The 17,755-nt window shown below is 44.0% G+C and overlaps 1 protein-coding gene across 6 annotated transcripts in view; it reads right to left on the reverse strand.

Annotated features, from left to right (window-relative positions):
• Positions 1 to 4,556: 4,556 nt before the first annotated feature.
• The window catches only part of GPBP1L1 (GC-rich promoter binding protein 1 like 1), a 61,696-nt gene continuing 48,497 nt past the window's right edge, over positions 4,557 to 17,755 (reverse strand). For all 6 annotated transcript variants that reach the window (XM_061632838.1, XM_061632837.1, XM_061632834.1 and 3 more), the window contains 6 exons: positions 10,012 to 10,205; positions 8,915 to 9,052; positions 8,616 to 8,774; positions 7,101 to 7,222; positions 5,716 to 5,818; positions 4,557 to 5,464 (listed from right to left, as the gene is read on the reverse strand). In XM_061632838.1, the coding sequence (XP_061488822.1) occupies positions 5,315 to 5,464; positions 5,716 to 5,818; positions 7,101 to 7,222; positions 8,616 to 8,774; positions 8,915 to 9,052; positions 10,012 to 10,205 (866 nt within the window). In that variant the 3' untranslated portion in view covers positions 4,557 to 5,314. The remainder of the gene's footprint in view (positions 5,465 to 5,715; positions 5,819 to 7,100; positions 7,223 to 8,615; positions 8,775 to 8,914; positions 9,053 to 10,011; positions 10,206 to 17,755) is intronic.

The raw sequence follows: 17,755 nt of genomic DNA on the forward strand, positions 1-17,755 counted from the left end.
AAGGTAAACGATTTTTGTAAAATAGTAACATCAGGTACGATTAGTCTCCATCGTGATATACCCTTACTGGCAACCGTGGCATATGCAGAAGGGTTACACAATGTAATTAAATGGACAGAAGTTTGAGAAATATGGTAACTAGCAGAACACCAAAGTATCTAGAATATGCTGATCTCAATAGTAACACTTGAATGAAAAACTAGGATTTATCAACAAATCTTACTCTGTTCATTTAGGACTTAAATCTACAGTCTTGGTTATATTCCACTGTGGGTATTAAATCAGCATGCTAAGGAAGATTACAACTGTTATGAGTGTATTTTCTACATATTTGAGCTTTACACTATGTCAAAAACCCACTGCACCCTTTAGATATACACACAAAATATATATTTGCAGAAGACAATGCATCTGAAGAAGGTATGTAGCTCGATGGTACTTCTGGATACATGCCTGTTGCTTGAGGCTCAAGTAGCCTCAGTGGCGAGGAATGCCTTCCATCAGTTTATTTGTTTTGTTATTGTTTGATTTATATCCCACCCTTCCAGCAGGAGCCCAGGGCGGCAAACAGAAGCACTAAAAACACTCTAAAACATCATAAAAACAGACCTGAAAATGCATTAAAACATTAAAAAAAGCTTTACAAACATCTTTTAAAAAAGGGTTAAAAACATTAATTAAAAAAACATATTAACAAGCAATTCTAACACAGATGCAGACTGGGATAGGTCTCAACTTAAAAGGCTTGTTGAAAGAGGAAAGTCTTCAAAAGGCGCCGAAAAGATAGCAGAGACAGCGCCTGCCTAATATTCAAGGGGAGGGAATTCCACAGGATAGGTGCCACCACACTAAAGGTCCATTTCCTATATTGTGCAGAACAAACCTCCTGATAAGATGGTATCTACAGGAAGCCCTCGCCTGCAGAGCGCAGTGATCGACTGGGTATATAAGGTGTAAGATGGGTCTCCTGGTCCCGAGCTGTATAGGGCTTTGTACACCAAAACTAAAACCTTGAACGTGGCCTGGTAGCAAACGGGCAGCCAGTGCAATTCTGTCAGCAGCAGGGTGACATGTTGGCGATACTCTGCCTCAGTGAGCAATCTTGCCGCCGCATTTTGCACCAACTGCAGCTTACGGACCAACCTCAAGGGCAGCCCCACATAGAGCGCATTACAGTAATCCAGCCTGGAGGTTACCAGTGTGTGGACAACAGTGGTCAGGCTATCCCGGTCCAGAAACGGTTGCAGCTGTCTTTACCAGCTGAAGCTGGTAAAAGGTACTCCTAGCCAGAGGTCACTTGGCCTCTAGCGACAAAGATGGATCCTGGAGCACCCCCACACTATGGACCTGCTCTTTCAGAGAGAGTACGACCCCATCCCAAGCAGGCAACTGACCAATTATCCAAACTCGGGAAACACCAACCCACAGTTCCTCTGTCTTGCTAGTATTCAGACTCAGTTTATTGGGCCTCATCCAGCCCACCACCGAGTCCAGACAGTGGTCCAGGGCTTGCACAGCCTCTCGATTCAGATGTTATGGAGAAATAGAGCTGGGTAGCATCAGCATACTGCTGACACCTCGCCCCAAAGTCCTGATGACTGCTCCCAAGGGCTTCATTTAGATGTTAAACAGCATGGGGGACAAGAGGGTACCCTGCGGCACCCCACAGCACAACTGCTAGGGGGCTGAAAGACAGTCACCCAATGCTATTATCTGAGTGACCCTGGAGATAGGATCGGAACCACTGTAAAACAGTTGCTCCAATACCCATCTCACCAAGTCAGCCCAGAAGGATACCATGGTTAATGGTATCAAAAGCCGCAGAGAGATCAAGTAAGAATAACAGGGTTGCACTCCCCCTGTCCTTCTCCCAAGAAAGGTCATCCATCAGGGTGACCAAGGCTGATACAGTCCCATAACCATGCCTGAATCCAGACTGGGATGGATCAAGATAATCTGTTTCATCCAAGAGTACTTGCAATTGCTGTGCCACAACCCTCTCTAAATCACAACCCTCTCTAATCACCTTCCCTAAAAAGGGGGTATTTGAGACCGGTTGGTAGTTGTCACAAACCAATGGGTTCAGGGTGGGCTTTTTCAGGAATGGTCGGATCACAGTCTTTCAAGGCGGCTGGAACCACTCCCTCCCGCAATGATGTGTTTACCACACCCTGGATCCATTCGGTCAGACCCCCTCAGCAAGCTTTAATAAACCAAGAAGAGCAAGGGTCGAGACGACACGTTGCTGGCTGCATCATCACAAGCACCTTGTCCATGTCATCAGGCCGTATCAACTGAAACCGTTTGCAAGACGTTGCAGTTTCAGCTGGTAGCCCAGCTGTGCCTGTCTGGATAGGGACAGCCTAACTTCTTTAATGTCTAGTAACCTCTAGGTTCAATTACTGCAATCCATTATACATGGGACTGTCTTTGAAGATTGTTTGGAAATTGCAGCTGGTGCAGAATTCTGTGATACTGCTGACTGGGGCAAGACAGTCCAAGCATATAAAACTAATTCTGGCACGAGTGCACTGGCTATCAGTGAGTTTCTGGGCTCAATTCAAAGGTCTTGTTTTGGCCTATGAAGCCTCATTTGGCTTAGGACCATGATACCTCATAGCCTGCCTTTCTCCACCTGAACCAACCCGGACCCTGTGTTAGTCATCTGAAGCCCACTCCTAGGGAGGTGTGGAAATGGCAACAGGAGAAAAGGCCTTTGCAGTGGTGGCTTCCTGGTTGTGGAATGATCTCCCCAGAGTGTCATGCCTGGTGCTATCTATTATATGTTTTTAGGTGCCAGGCACAAACATTTATTTTGGCCCTTAATGTGGAGAGTTTTAGGTATTTGTGGCCTCTTTTAAAGAAGTAGGATGTATTAGACCAGTCGTTTATATGTATGGATGTGTTTTTAGGTCACTTTGGGTTACTTTTTTGTGAAAAAAGCAACTAATAAATACAACAATGGTTTATACATCTGACAAACGTACTCTAGTTTAGGAAAGCAAGTACTACAATCAATCTGTTTTAGAATTTAAGGTGCCTACACAGAAAACCCACTATCTAACATAGAATCCGAATTGGGTGGGACTCAAAGTTCAACTTGTTGTTGATGCAGGAATCCATGACAGGTGGCCAATATTCAGTTAGGGGAAACCGTGATACCCCATTCTGATACTCTGCTGTACATCAGAACTGACATGAACCAGATTCTTCCGATACTTATTTTTAGCTGGGAACTGCCACTTATGGCTTGTCAAATGAACAGCATATGATTTCTACTTTTTAAAGACTTATCCTCAATAGTCATATTCCCACAACTGAGGGTTTTGTCATTTCTCATCAGTACAGCACAGGAAGTTTCCACAGGTTTTACTATGCAATTCTTGCAACATAGTTCGTATCAATTTGAAAGAAATTGATAAATGTAAAGTAAATGTGAACCTATGTAACCATTTTACTAATTCTTTTTATTACTGTAGCCCAAAGACAGTCGCAAGAAATTATATCCTTTGCAGATACGACATTCCTCTGCTACAAGAGTCCTTGCAGCCAATGATTTTTGCATATTGGCAGAGGGTGCATCATTACATGATGGTTGCAGATATGTCTGTAGATATTTGTTCATAACAGTATATGCCCACTGTCTATGCAAATTAAAGAAAATTTAGGTTTGTATTGGGTTTGATCCAAAAGGCCTCTTTAAGCCTGGGAGTGCCTACTATGATTTTGTTGTTGAATAGTAGGTCTCCATGCTGTATCACACACTGCTTTTCAAAAGTGGTTTACCGCATAGCAATGAGAATGCTGTTCAAGAAACAGACTGAGACAGTGACTGGCCCAAGGTCCCCCAGTCGATATTTGAACCTTGGTCTCTCTTGGCCCAGCATTCGAACTGCTGCCCCACACTAGCTCTGAATTAGGCAGGCTAACGTAAATAAGAATTATTTATGTTCATAAAGCTCTCCTTGCCACTATGGATGTGGGATTCAACTGCATAGGAAATGATAGCTCTGAAAAGTGATCTGTAGAAGCACATTCTCACTTGCACATTCTCTGCAGTTTTCTCAATTTCCTTGTATGAAAGTTAGCCTCCTTGTTTTACAAAAATAATGCATGCACTTAAGACTATGGGTATCTGCATGCTCCTCAAATCCCATAGTGTATCAAGTTAAAGTAGTTCTGATTTGAATTCTTTGTATTTTCTCTAAACAAGCATGTAAATATCAGCATTTCACCTTGGTCTCTCTCACTTTATACTCAGGTTAACTTTTCCGTTTCTCCAGTATTTACCCTCATTCAGTTTTGATAACCTCATCTGCACTGTGATGTAAAATTGCTCTACACAGAGTTAGTGAGCATGAAATAAGGCATGAGCAAAGCTATTCAACTAGCACTTTTTGCTTAAAAACGAAATCAGGATTTATTTAGGTTCTTTGCACTACTGTGCTTTTAAGCAGGTGCTGTTATGTGAAGACCACAGCAAAACAAAATACAGATTAGGGATATCCAAGTTGCCTTATTTCTATAGTCTTTCTTGAGAAATGACAGACACAGAATTGGCAAACTGATGCAAAATATTTATTCCAAGTTAGTTATTTTTTTTTGTTGCAGTAGTTTTCCCCCTCATACAGACTCAATGTGATAGTCACTTTTTTTAAATCTGTAAATAATGTTATCAAAATAATCTTAATCTTTGAAGTCCCACAAAAATTTATATTTTACAATCCACCCTGAATATCAAGGTTGCAAGAACACAAACAATTCCTATATCCAAATATTTTACAGCTGTACCCCCCAAAAAGGAAAAAACTAAACACGCCTGGTTAAGTGATGAAGCTCCCCGAGCCGCCAAAAAACAAAATAAAAAAGTTCCATGTTATTAGCATTAATTTAACACAATTAGAACTTCCATAGCCATTTTGTCATTGACAATGATTGTTTTAGCACATTATTGCCGCACAGCATTTTGCTATGTGGACGGCAGTATGAGAAGCTTGTGGCTGCCCAACTCAGTCCCTTACATCCTGCTGCTGACGAGACAAAACTATGCCTTGCCCCAGAAAGCCATGAGTCACCCATCTGCATGGACTGTTCTCTATGAAGAATAGAAGGGCAAAACCAAAAATAAGCCAATAGCTTTCTTCTTTGGGATATAATTCTTTCCCTTGTGCATGAAGTTTTCAACAATAAAAAGAAACTGAATAGACTTGAGACAGAATGAACTCTGCTTCATTTGAACCCCAAACATTTATGTGCTGAACTACAAACTGAGTTTGCTGTGTTGGTTTTGTACTGTGGGTTTTTGTGCCCATTTTCAGGCATCATCGTCTGAAGTTTCACTGCTACTTGTTTCTGTATCTGACTCCTCAAACTCTGTCTTAAAAGTGCTTCTCCAGTGGGAGAACAGTTGATTGCTGCCACAGCCTTGAAGAAATCCATTCTTCCTAAAGCCATTTCTTCGTAGCTACAGGAAAGAAAAGAAAATGAGTGTGTATTTGTTTTCCCTTTCCATCCAGAGAAGTGCAAAGCAGATTAGTCTTAACACTATATAAATATAAAATGAAGTTTATATACATTGTCAGATGCATGAAAAACCTCTTGAGTAGACTTTTGTTCTTGACATTGTTCTCTATCTAACAGATTTTACCAAAGAAGTCTGGGAAGTGCTAATAGTTTGATGTGAACATAACAATAAAGCACAGAAGCTGAACATACCTGCTCGGACTTTATTTGGAACTCTTTGAGCTCATCCTCTGTGAGTGGAAGGCAGTTCTTATCATTTTCAGGATACTCCTGCCACCCCATTGCTTTCAATAATCTAGCAGTTCAAAGGAGCAGGGGTGGATACAAAAAGAGCATTAGATTAATAATGCAACAAAGGTCAAACCTCACCAAGCACACAAGATTGACAGGTTTCCTATTTATGCCCACCACTGATTTTGACAGGAATAGTCTAGCCTGATTACCTTTAGTTCCATTTAACAAATATTTCTTGTTTTTCAGTGTCAAAGAAACATGAAGCAACTTTATGGAGGAACATAGGAAACAAAACAAGGTTAAGCAATCTGCTCATGGAGGGGCTGGGAGATGAAAAAGGCTTAAGGGCCCAGTCCCCGTGAAATACTCGTGACTCAAGAATGAAGCCAGTGGTGGATGAGGCAGAACCAAAGTGGGTGGGGCCACGCCTTCTCTGTCTTTGGTTAGAACTCAATAAGCGTCCACCTCTTTTCTTATTTAATAATTAGTAATAAAGCAACAATTGACAAACGCCTGAAGGGTGATTTGAATGTGGAATAGAAAGCCCTTTTTAGACAAAGTCATAATAGCCTCTGGGCAGTATCTAATGAAGTAGTTCCATTAGCATAAGAACTTTTGACTGCACAACCAAACTTCCCCATCCTCTCTGTTCCCTGCATGCACTAGGGGACAGGAAGCATGGGAAGAGGAAAAGGAGAAGTTCTATTGTGCAAATGGAAATCCTTATGCTAACAGAACTACTTTGTTGGATACCACCCTCTGCCTCCTTCAAAGCAAATGGGAGAGAACTTCTCTTTGTTACCGTGCTGTGTCTTGTGACAGCAACATCCCTGCCAACAGGGACTGTGAGGGCTGAAGGCAAATACACCTTTTTCTCTACTACTGCATGAGGCTCTATTACTCCTCTGCTTGCTCTGAGGAGCAGCACATCAACATCACAGGCCACTTATGCAGGCCTGATCCAGCCCTGAGACTGAGGAGCTGCTGCGATGCTCAGAAACAAATGGGGAAGATTCAGAAGGTTAAAGATTGCTTCTATAACAACATGGAGGTTAGGGAGTTCCATTGCTATCTCCTTTGAAACAGTGTACCTCTGTGCAAAAACCCTCTTAGTATATGAGCATCCAATTGCAGGATAAAAAAAAGGGCACACTGTACTGGAAGAGCAGGATGATCAAACAATAGAAACAAAAACTGTTTAATATAGAGGAATTTCTTGTGTTGCTGGTAGAACATAAAGAAGTTACACGTTCTGGTTTTATTTCTGATTATTCTTCTTTCATTAATTTCTATACAATGTTGGTGGATTGCAATTTTCCTTGATCATCTCTCTTCCCCCTCACCTGTGTTCTGCTTCTAATGAGTGAGAAAGGCTCTCCCCTTCGTCCAAAGGCAGAGAGAGACCATTCTGATGGCAATTCTCTTCCCAGTTTTCCTTTGGTTCTGGTGTGCTGCCATCTTCCATCTGGCAGGTGAGAAAAAACAAAACTGTTTTCATGTGGTATTGTTCCATCAGCACTCACCAGTATAGATTCAGAAAGCATTTAGAGGAATATTCTCAAGAAAAAAATGCCTGTAATTTGAGGCCACAAATTTCAACTTAACAAGAGTTAGAAACAAAGCCATTGGTTGGTGATAAATGCTATGTTAGGTGGGCCTTCTATGGTACTCAAGTACTTTTACACCATGGCAGCCACTGTAGTACTACTATATGTGACCAAGGTGCCAATCCTAAAAACACTTACTATGGAGTAAGTCCTTTTGAACTCATTGAGACATCCAAACATGCATATGTATGTAAATTCTGTAAAGAATTTACTCTTGGCAAAAGAACCAATATACCCAAACTTTCTGACCATAAATAATAATAATCTCTTATTTTGTAGGAATATTCTTTTTTAAAAGATTTCTCCATCTGGCAGGTATAGATTCCAGAATGGTAAACAAGTCCTATTGATAAGAACACAATCCAGCAAGGGAGAACCATGCATGCAACAGGGTGTAACGTGCACAAATTCCCATCCTGGATGCCCATATCCTGCAATCATAATTGTGAATAGGTTCCCAACAATGAATTGGCAACAATATATAGTCTGCACATATTGGATCTGGTTGCACATACCGGATCTGGTTGCACACCTGACAAACCCCACCACAACGGCAGTGATGGCCTAAATGTATCCCCCCATCTGCTGAGACCACTGTGCATAGTTATCTTGTGGCAAGCAACTCACTCTCAGCAGGGTTTTGCTTCTAAGGTCAATAACCTTGCTCCTTGTTGCTATCCCCATCACCCTTCTTTTCCCAAAAGTAAAAAGAGCTGAAAAGCTTTTAAGTACCTTAATGTGCTGGCCTAGCACAATTTGTGTGTGTGGGGGGGATTTCTATAAGTAAATGTTTTGTGTTATGTACTTTACTTTTCTAAAAATTAAATACAGCTTGGTTTAATTTGATTACAAAACACACATGCACGCACACATATGAGAAAGAGAGAACATGGAAATATTTACATTTCTTCCCCATTTCTGGATGTGTTGGATACACTATGCATGAACAGGACACATCTTTTGCTTGTATGATGCCTGCTCATATATTCAAAGCTGATTCCTTTATCTGTCACCAACACTTCCATCAATTAAAATTTCTCTCCTATCCTCTGTACAAGTCAAACAATGGATTCAAAGTTCTAGTTCTGAAGGTAGCAGATTACCAGACAGTCAAGCAATCCATACTCTCAGAATACTGGAAAAATAATAGCTCTGCCATACCAAAAGCACAGTATTTCATTTTACACTCAAAAATCCCTTTCACTCTGTCATTTTAATACTCCAGGCACAAAAAAGCAGCTGCACCCTTACGTCCTCCAGTTTGTTGTTCTCATGGCGTTCTGGCAATTCCCCATTCCTGTCATCCTTCAGGGCCTTCAAGAACTCACTCTTCTTATCTGTGGTGCGGCGCATCAGCTTTGTCAAGCGAGAGGAGTTTATTTCAATGGGAGGGGTGGTGCTGGAGGGACTCTGAAGAGAGAATAAAAGTGTTGCATATCTTCCAGAGTTTACATGTCATTTAACAAAGGGGCCCTGTCTTACTCACCCCTTCTTTCTACTTGTCATTTAAACTGGGAATCCATGTTTATATTTCAACATTTCATGCTTACCTCTTTGGAAGAGGTGAGAACAGAGCCACCAGCCAATACAGGTTTGGTTACAGACACTGGACTTGTAAAAGCAGAATCACGGCTGGAGGAAAGAGAGCCTGGTTTATGTTCACTTCTGTTAGTTTTCCACTGGCTTGGCTACAATGAGACAGAACAAATATAGTAATATTAGATAGCAACTAACTGCATAAAAGCAACTTCAATAATTCATGGAGTAACTACTTTGTCTTGCCTCAAAATATAAAATCACGTTGATTATCATGTATATTTTTATCAGCAGGCAGAAAAGGCTGGTACCAATGCCATCATGGAGCTCTGAATCCAGGAACAGCAGACGGAAAGTGGACAGAGTAATGTGTATATCTCCCATCCCCATTCCCACTTTTGTTGGGCTTTGGCAGGCCTGGCTTATCCTTACTAGAAAGTGAGAAAGGGCAACAGTGGGCAATTAGAATTCCCCTGAATGCGTGCAAATAGAGAATGGGCTGCATTCAGCCTATATGCCTCATGTTTTGCAATTGGTCTAGCAATATGGGCAAGAACAATAGCAGCTATGTGAGCATGGAGATTATATGGAAGCATAGCAAAGTGATATTACACCCTAAGTGAAACATTTAAACTGGACCTGAGGACTCAAGTGTTGAATACAGGGAAAGGCAAAACAAAAGTAGAAGTAAGAGCTGGGGAGAAAGCGTCCAGAAGTGGAGTAAGGAGGGGACCTAGCAGATATCTGTAAGCTACAAGCTAAAGGGGACTCTTCTCAGTCAAGAGCTTAATATCAAAAGTTCCTGCGTCAACTGGAAAACTGGGTGGTCATAGTACAAGCCCCTCTCAGTCAAGGACAGAGAGGATGCATCCTCACATGTGGGTGGGGGGAGGGAGAGAGAAGAGGAGAAAAGTGTATGTGACACAGTCTCAAGCTACCCAGTTAAAAAAAATTCTAACCCTCACCCCCTTTTCCCCCATATACATAACAGTACATTCTAATAGTATTGTACAGATTTAGCATAGCTCAATTTAATATTTCTTTCAGGATAGCAAACACAATGTTAAAACCTCCCCTGTAGTGGCCCATTCAATGAGCCCATCATGAGTACCTTAGAAGGAGGTGCTGCAGGCTTGGGAACCAGATTTTTGTAGACACTTGGGACAATGGTGGTTGCCTTGTTGCCATTTGAAAGCTGAGGTCCTGATGACGTAAATGCAGCTGAGAAGGCAGCAGCAGGATCCTCTTTTGAAACCTTTTTGATGACCAGCATCTTGGTAGGTTGCTTGGCACTAGGAGGGTTTTCTAGTAAAAACAAGGGGGGGGGAAGAGAAGAAACAATTTTCACAAAAAATTGAAATCTTCCGTTTCAAATGGGAAGGCATTTATACCACTTGTAATCACAAAAATGCAGGTTTGTATCCAATGTAGCACTAAGCAACTCATTCCGTTAAGACAAGGATTTACACTTGTGCAACAGACTCCCCATGCTCCCTAAATATGCTCCTTGAGCTGATTTGTGGAGGGTGCGCTCAGGGGAAATTCTGTTCTGCAAGTGTAAATCCTTATGCTAACAGAACAAGTGCATTGGTTACCATCCATTGTCTTATTTTCTCAGTTTATTTTTGCACCTTCTGCTCAAATAGGAAATATTTGGTGAGATCAATTCAGCATATAGAATATGTTCTGAGAGGTACAGGTCTGGAAATGTAGGGTTAGTAAATAAACCAATGTTCAGTTTTCAACCAAGATACACAATTCAAAGAAAGCCCAACTCTGAAGGATAATGTTACTAAAATGATGTTTTATATTTGCAAACTGACGAGACAAGCTTTATTAACTATTGTTCCACGAGGTTCCTTCTTTGGAGGAGGACAAACCTGGAAATAATTATCAAGCTTATATTTATGCCCAATATACTTTAAATTTAAAGACCTGCGTCTTCTGATGATGTGTCTGATACACAGAATTGATTGACCATACATATCTTATGTAAGAGGTCTGTGTGATCAATTCATACCTGATATTTCAGACATAGACAAAATAGCAAGTCTTAGACATGAGCCAAAGTAACATTCAATGTAGCCATGTACAGCACAATCTTGTACATGTTTGCTTGGAACAAAGCCTCACTGTGTTCAGTGGTGCTTACTCCATTTAGAGCTGCAGCCTTATTAGTCATGTACCACCTACACATGCTGATTAGATAATGGGAAAATGGAAATTTTCTTACCATGAGTTTAATTTGTAGATAGGGCTGCAGGACATTCATGGTTAGGGATGACTCCTCCTACTGGTCGTGACAGGCAAGGTGTCTAAACTTCTTAGTCTCCTCTCCAGGGGGAGGAGTCGTCCCTCTCTCCAGACTGAGCTGACAGAGCAAGAACAACAACTCAATCCCTTAATGCCAACCATGCAGACATTCTTTTAGCAGAAGCCTGTACAAGGTAGTAACTAGAGAAAAGGAAATAGAAACAGACAACTGGAGATGATGTCACATGGGAATAGACACATTACTAAACATCATGTGAGAATGCAAGGAGGTGGCAGAAGCCCTAAGCCCGCAACCCCTCGCTCCGGAAAGTCGTAGCAGGGGAATGAGAGGTGGGTAGAATGTCCTCCAGCCCTATCTACAAATAGAAATTCATAGTAAGGAAATTTCCATTTTTGCTACATAGGGCTGGAGGATATTCCTGGTTAGGGATACAACAGAGCAGTACACAGAGTGGATTCCTCTGTCTAGTGAGGCAGCACCTTCCTACCAAATGCAGCGTCTGCTGAGGAAAAAATCTATTTTGTAATGCGTGATGGAGTGTGGGGAGGCCCATGTAGCCCCCCTACAGATATCCACAATAAGGAAACCCCTTTACATGCTGCTGATGCTACCGCCCCCCCCCCCCCCGAATTGAGTGTGCTGTGGTACCCAATGCCTCATATGCGTGTGCTATAGCAGTTCTTAACCAGCAGGAAATAGATGAGGTTATCACCTTACACCCTCTCGATTTTCCAGAGAAAGACACGAAGAGGGCCTCTGACCTCCTAAACTCTAGTGTGTGGTCTAGAAACGAAGTGCCCTCTTCACATCTGGGGAATGCCACCTATGTTCCTGAGCGCAGGAAGATGCGGGACAAAAGAACCACTTCCTGGGACCTGTTGACCTTGCGTAGAAAGGACAGATCTGGTTGAAGGACCACCTTGTCCTGATGGAATATGCACAATTGGGGGCCGAGGATAAGACATCTAATTCAGAAACTCTGCAGGCAGAAGTAATGGATACCAGAAAAACTGTTTTGAAGGTCAGCAAGTTCAGGGGACAGGTAGCCATTGGTTCAATTGGTGGACCCGTTAATGCAGTCAACACCCAGTTAATATTCCAGGTTGGGAACCTATGGACTGTCTAGGGGGAAACAAGTGCAACCCCCTTGAGAAAATGCTTGATTAAGGGGTTGGATGAGAGTGAAGGACCACCCAGACTGAATAGAATGCTACTGAAAGCAGCTGCTTGATGCCTAATGGTGGCTGCACTCAGTCCCTTATCCAGACCCAACTGAAGGAACCCCAAGAGGACCCTAATGTCCCTGGACAGTGGTTCAGCCTCATTCACAGAACACCAGGACAGGAAGACCTTCCACATGGAGTATACTCTGTTCGTGGATTGTCTATGGGAAGCCAGCAGAGTGTCTAACATTCTCCCGGTGAATCCATGTCGCTCAGCCAGAGCCGCTCAGCCTCCAAGCTGTTACCTGGAATAGTTTTGACCGAGGATGGCATATTGGACCCTGTAACAGGAGATCTGGTTGTGTTGGCAGCTGCCATGGGTCCTGACTGACAGATTCAACAGGTTTGGAAACCAAGGGCATCTTGGCCAACAAGGAGCCACAAGGATCAATTCCGCCCTGAAGGTTGGAATCCATTGAATTGTACACTGTGTCAACCCAAAAGGGGGAAAGGCATATAGAAGGCCTTACAGCCATTGCATCTTGAGAGTGTTTGTACTCTGGGCCTGAAGACATGTCTTTCGAGTGAAGAACCTGTCCAGCTGTGCTTTTTTTGGGGGGGGGGGTGAAGTGGTCCACTTGCACCACCGTCACACCACCTGGTGAAAAACTGCTGGGTTCAGCTGCCACTCCACCTCCTTGATCCATGTCCTGCTGAGTCAGTCAGCTACAAAGTTGTTTGTGCCCGCCAGATGTTCGGCCTTCAGGGAAGCCAGCTGTCTCTCCACCCATATGAACAAGCGCTCCACTTCAAGCATCAGACCTCTTGATCGAGTGCCCCCTTGTTTGTTGACATAAGCTTTCACAGATGAGTTGTCAGTGTGTATAAGGAGAGGTTTCCCTTTGACCTTTGACTCAAAAGCCCTCAGGCCCAGCCTGATGGCCTGTCATTCCAGTACATTTATACTGAGCTCCGATTCTGACACTGACCAGGTGCCCTGTGTCATCTTGTGATCCAGGTGAGTCCCTCATCCATAGATCCAGGTGAGTCCCTCATCCATACAGACTCTCATCTGAGGTCATGATTATTTGTGGTGAGTCTTCTAGGCTGACTCCTTGGGTCAACCACTGGAGTTTCAATCACCACCCTCACTGCTTCATTACCATGTGTCTGCACTGAAGTAGAATGGCTTCCTGGTGGGGTAGCAGGAGCTGTTGTAGTGTCCTCGAGAGGAATTGGACTCATAGGACCATGTCAAATGATGAGACCATGAGTCCTTGGAGTCGAGCTAGGAGCATCAGGTCCATTTCAGGAGATGAGGCTGTTTCCAGAAGCAGTTGACTGAGTTTTACCACCCTTTCTTTGGTGAGTCTCATCCAGAAGAGGTGCATGTCCAGCTGTACCCCCAAGTGTGAAATCACTTGGGATGGGATCCGCATGCCCTTCTCTGTGTTTACCACAAAAACTAGCCCTTGGAGCCAGTGGGTGTCCATCCGGGATTGGCTGTGATGGTGCTCTCACCAGTATGTCGTCCAGGTAGGGATGAACACAGATCCCCATTGTTCGAAGATGGGCCACCAGCACCTTGGTGCTGAGGAGAGTCCAAAGGGCAACACCCAGTACTGGAAATGTCTGTTGTCATATAAGAACCGGAGAAATCTCCTGTGTTGCCTGTGAATTGGAAAGTGCAGGTACGCCTTTTCTTAGAGCCATTGTTATGGATCGAAGAGTTTCCATTTGGGAATGTCTTTTGTCCACCTACCTGTTGAGCCATTTTAGATCTAAGATGGCCCTGGTATCGCCATTCTTTTTGTCTATTAAGAAAAAAAATTGAATAGACCCGATTTCCTCTCTGAGGGGACCACTGTCTCTATTGCCTGAATGCTCAGCAGGTGCTTTCCAGGTAATGTTGGTTCTTCTCCGGTTTTCAGGACCGTGGAGTGGGCAAGAACAGATTGTGTGGAGGTCAGACAAACTCTATTGCATACCCCATGGATACTGTCTCCAGTACTCAATTGTCCAATGTGATGTCTCTCCACCAGGAGGCGAACTCCAACAGCCTTGCTCCCACCCCGCGAGAGACCTCTGGAGGGTGCTAGTCAGGACAGGCCCTTTTGGGCACCCTTCTAGGGTCTTCCTGAGGAGAAAGACGCACCTCCTGATTTTGTTGAGGAGGTGCAGCCACCATCTATCTCTGTCCTGTCTGCCCCAGCGAAACCTGCTGGAAGGTTGGCTTCTGTATCTGGAGGACTGTCTTGGGGAACGAAAGAACTGGTTCTGTGTTTTTCCGTTCCTTTCTCTTTGCCATCAGAAATGCTTTCTTTTTGTCTCTAGTTTCCACCAGGTAAGCTTCCAGAGATTCACCAAACAACTTAGAGCCTGAAAAGGGGAGGGCAGTGAGGCGAGTCTGTGACCCTGCATCCACTGCCATTGCCATGGCATGAGCCAAATGTTGCGTCGTGCCACGGTAGATGCTGCCATGGACTGTGCCGCAAATGGTAAGATGTCCATACACGCATCAGCAGACAGAGCTAAGGCATATGCCATTTTCTTTAAACTATCCTTCACAAACTTGGCAACATTGAGCCTTGCGCCCAGCTCTTCTGCCCACATGAACGACTGGCGAAAACTGAGGAAGTAGCCACAGCCCTGAAGCCCACAGCATCTGCCTCGAAACTCTTGTGAAGGGCCCCTTGACCTGCCTAGCACAGTGGTCCTTAGCCCCCTCCCTTCAGCAGGGATCACTGCCAAGCAAGCGAGGGTGGCGACAAGCAGGTCCACTTTGGGAAAACGTAATCGTGCCAAGATCCTTTCAGCAAAAACATAGTGCTTTTTTGCCCACTTAGCAGGCGGCTTTGATTTGCATGGCAACACTCATTCTGCGACCCACACATCATCAAAAGCCTGAGGAAAGGAACAATAATCAGCTTCGTGTCAGTCGAAGGAAAGGCCTTTTTAGTTCCTGCCAAAGCAGAATGGGTGGGTGCATCGCCTCCCCACTTAGTCTCTGACAACTGTAGCACTCTGCGTGCCTTCAAGAGAAGGCACTGAAAAACCTCAGGGGCGAAGAGCCTAGGCTGCGTCTGGGTCGTCTCAAGTTCCTCTCCTGACAACTCCCCCTCTTCCCTGTCAGGTTCAGGGGAATCATCTGAATCAGACAATGCACCCTGCTAGCCAGTGGCCTGCTTGGGTGGCTGTCCTTGTACCTGCATCCAGTTCTGTTGACTCATAACACTCCCTACCAGTCCAATGTGTCCAGTAAGATCCTTGTCCCCTGTAGGGGCTGCTGGGATCCCCCCACTGCATGATGTGATGGGGGTGTGTGCACCCGATATGGTGGCAGTAGGCATGCCACCCTGACTGGTGGCTGGAGTAGAGAAAAGCTGTGGCATGATGGTGAACTGCTGTATCCCCCCTCCCTGCTAGAGAGATCTGTGCCTCTGCTTTCCCTTGTGGGAGCACCTACTTGAGTGTCTGCCCCGCTTACATTTAAGGGCATGATGAAGGGAGCCACTGATTTCAAAGGCTATAAAGTCCTTAACCCATGACATAAACTTGGGACACTGGGAGGGGTAGGAAAAGGTTTACCTTCATCATTAATACTCACCCCCCCGCCCCTGCTGGGGAATGGAGAGTGTGCAGGCTGAAAACTCGGTGAGCTTTGCTCGTGCAGCTCTCTAGAGTCCATCGTATCTCCCGCATGGCAGGAGTCTTGGCGGGAAAACGAGGAGGGAGCAGACGAAGCCATCCAAATGGCGACCACAGCTGTTCTGTGCTTGGGAGAAAAGTGTGGGAAGCTGCCACGATGGCGAACCACCTTAGCGGGTGCTGCACAACCCCCTGCTGCCTTTTATGGTCTGAATTCGGGGCTAGATACCCCCAAGCAGCCTGTTGCGCTAGTTCTCAGGAAGGCGGGGGAGCTGGAGCCCGTGATCCCGCATGTGTGGGTGTGGCAAGAAACGTGGCTCCATGGAGCAGGGAGTCAGTCTCCCTTCCTAAGTGGCTGCTGCTGTAGATGGGACACTGCGGCTAGCCACGCTCTGCCGATGTTTGAAGTGCCTCACATGGCGCCAAAAGCCCAGCCAGGCTTGACAAGCCTCCCAAACCCCGGACCCACGGAGTGAAGGCGGGTGGGAAGATAAACAGACAGATGGTAAGGGATGAGAGGGAAGAGGAAAACAATTATCAAAGCAAGGAAAGGAGAGTGACTGAGAGAAGAGTAATAGGAAAAGGTAGCAAAAAACATACAAAAAGAAGTTCTGACCAGAGGGAAGAAAAGACTCAACCTTCACTGACCGCAGGTAGGGCCAGTCTGGAGAGAGGGACGACTCCTTCCCCTGGAGAGGAGACTAAAAAGTTTAGAGACCCTGCCTGTCACGACCAGTAGGAGGAGTCATCCCTAACCAGGAATGTACTCCAGCCCTATCTAGCAAATAAGCCATGCTCATCTACTACACCAATGTTACTAAAAGGGTTAGCTAGTGTTGGTATCTACATATGAACAACATTTTTCTAACATTAATTCTTACTGATGTTGAATTAGCATGCTGAGGTAATTAACTGGCTGAAAGCCTAATGTATTCTACAGAATTTCACAGAGCAGTGACTTGAAAATGAACATTTTCTGTCATTACCGCTCTCCTCTGCCATACATGAGGCACTATCCATCAGTTGCTTCATATACCTTGTAAAGACATATCTTTTTCCTCTGGCTTTCTCTAACCCATAAGATTGGCCCGTTACTCATTTTTACAGTACTGCTTTATTGTTTTATGTTGGATTTTTGTAAACCTGTTAAGACATTTTAAAATACTAAGTTTAGACATGTTTAATAAAAATAAGCCTCCTTTATATTGAAGTAATCTTACCAAACTGGGCTGCTTGATGAGTGTTGTGTACCATAGGGCAGTATTTGTATTCAAAGGAGTTACAACCTTCTCGGCATTATGCAAAATACAATTCCCGATCCCTTAAGATCAACTCAGTTTTGAAATGTGAAACTTCAACTTAAAATCTCTAGTTTGTTTTTTTTCCAATCTATTACTAAAAAATCACACAAGATAGTCATCCGTTTAAAGACTTGAAAACCAGAACTGTGATAATCAGACATTAAGGTTGAGAATAATCAGAGGTTTCTAGGCATTAGTTAAGCATATTTTCGCTCTGCCTCCCCTAAATGTTTGAACTGATGGTTAAACAGGTTTTGATAAATCCACTCACCAGGGAAGTTATGGTGATAGGGCCTCCTTGCTGTAGTTAGCGACTGAGGCAACAGCGAGCCTTTTCGTTTTATTGTTTCAAAAGGTGTAGAGATACAGAAAGCCAGACAGTCTCTCTGTAGGATATCTCTTGTGCATGGTTGGTGAAGTTTAGGCTAATTAAGCGTGAGCACAGGAAGAGTCGAATAAGTATTAGTA

Source organism: Rhineura floridana, chromosome 6 (assembly GCF_030035675.1).
Source record: "Rhineura floridana isolate rRhiFlo1 chromosome 6, rRhiFlo1.hap2, whole genome shotgun sequence".
Taxonomy (NCBI): domain Eukaryota; kingdom Metazoa; phylum Chordata; class Lepidosauria; order Squamata; family Rhineuridae; genus Rhineura; species Rhineura floridana.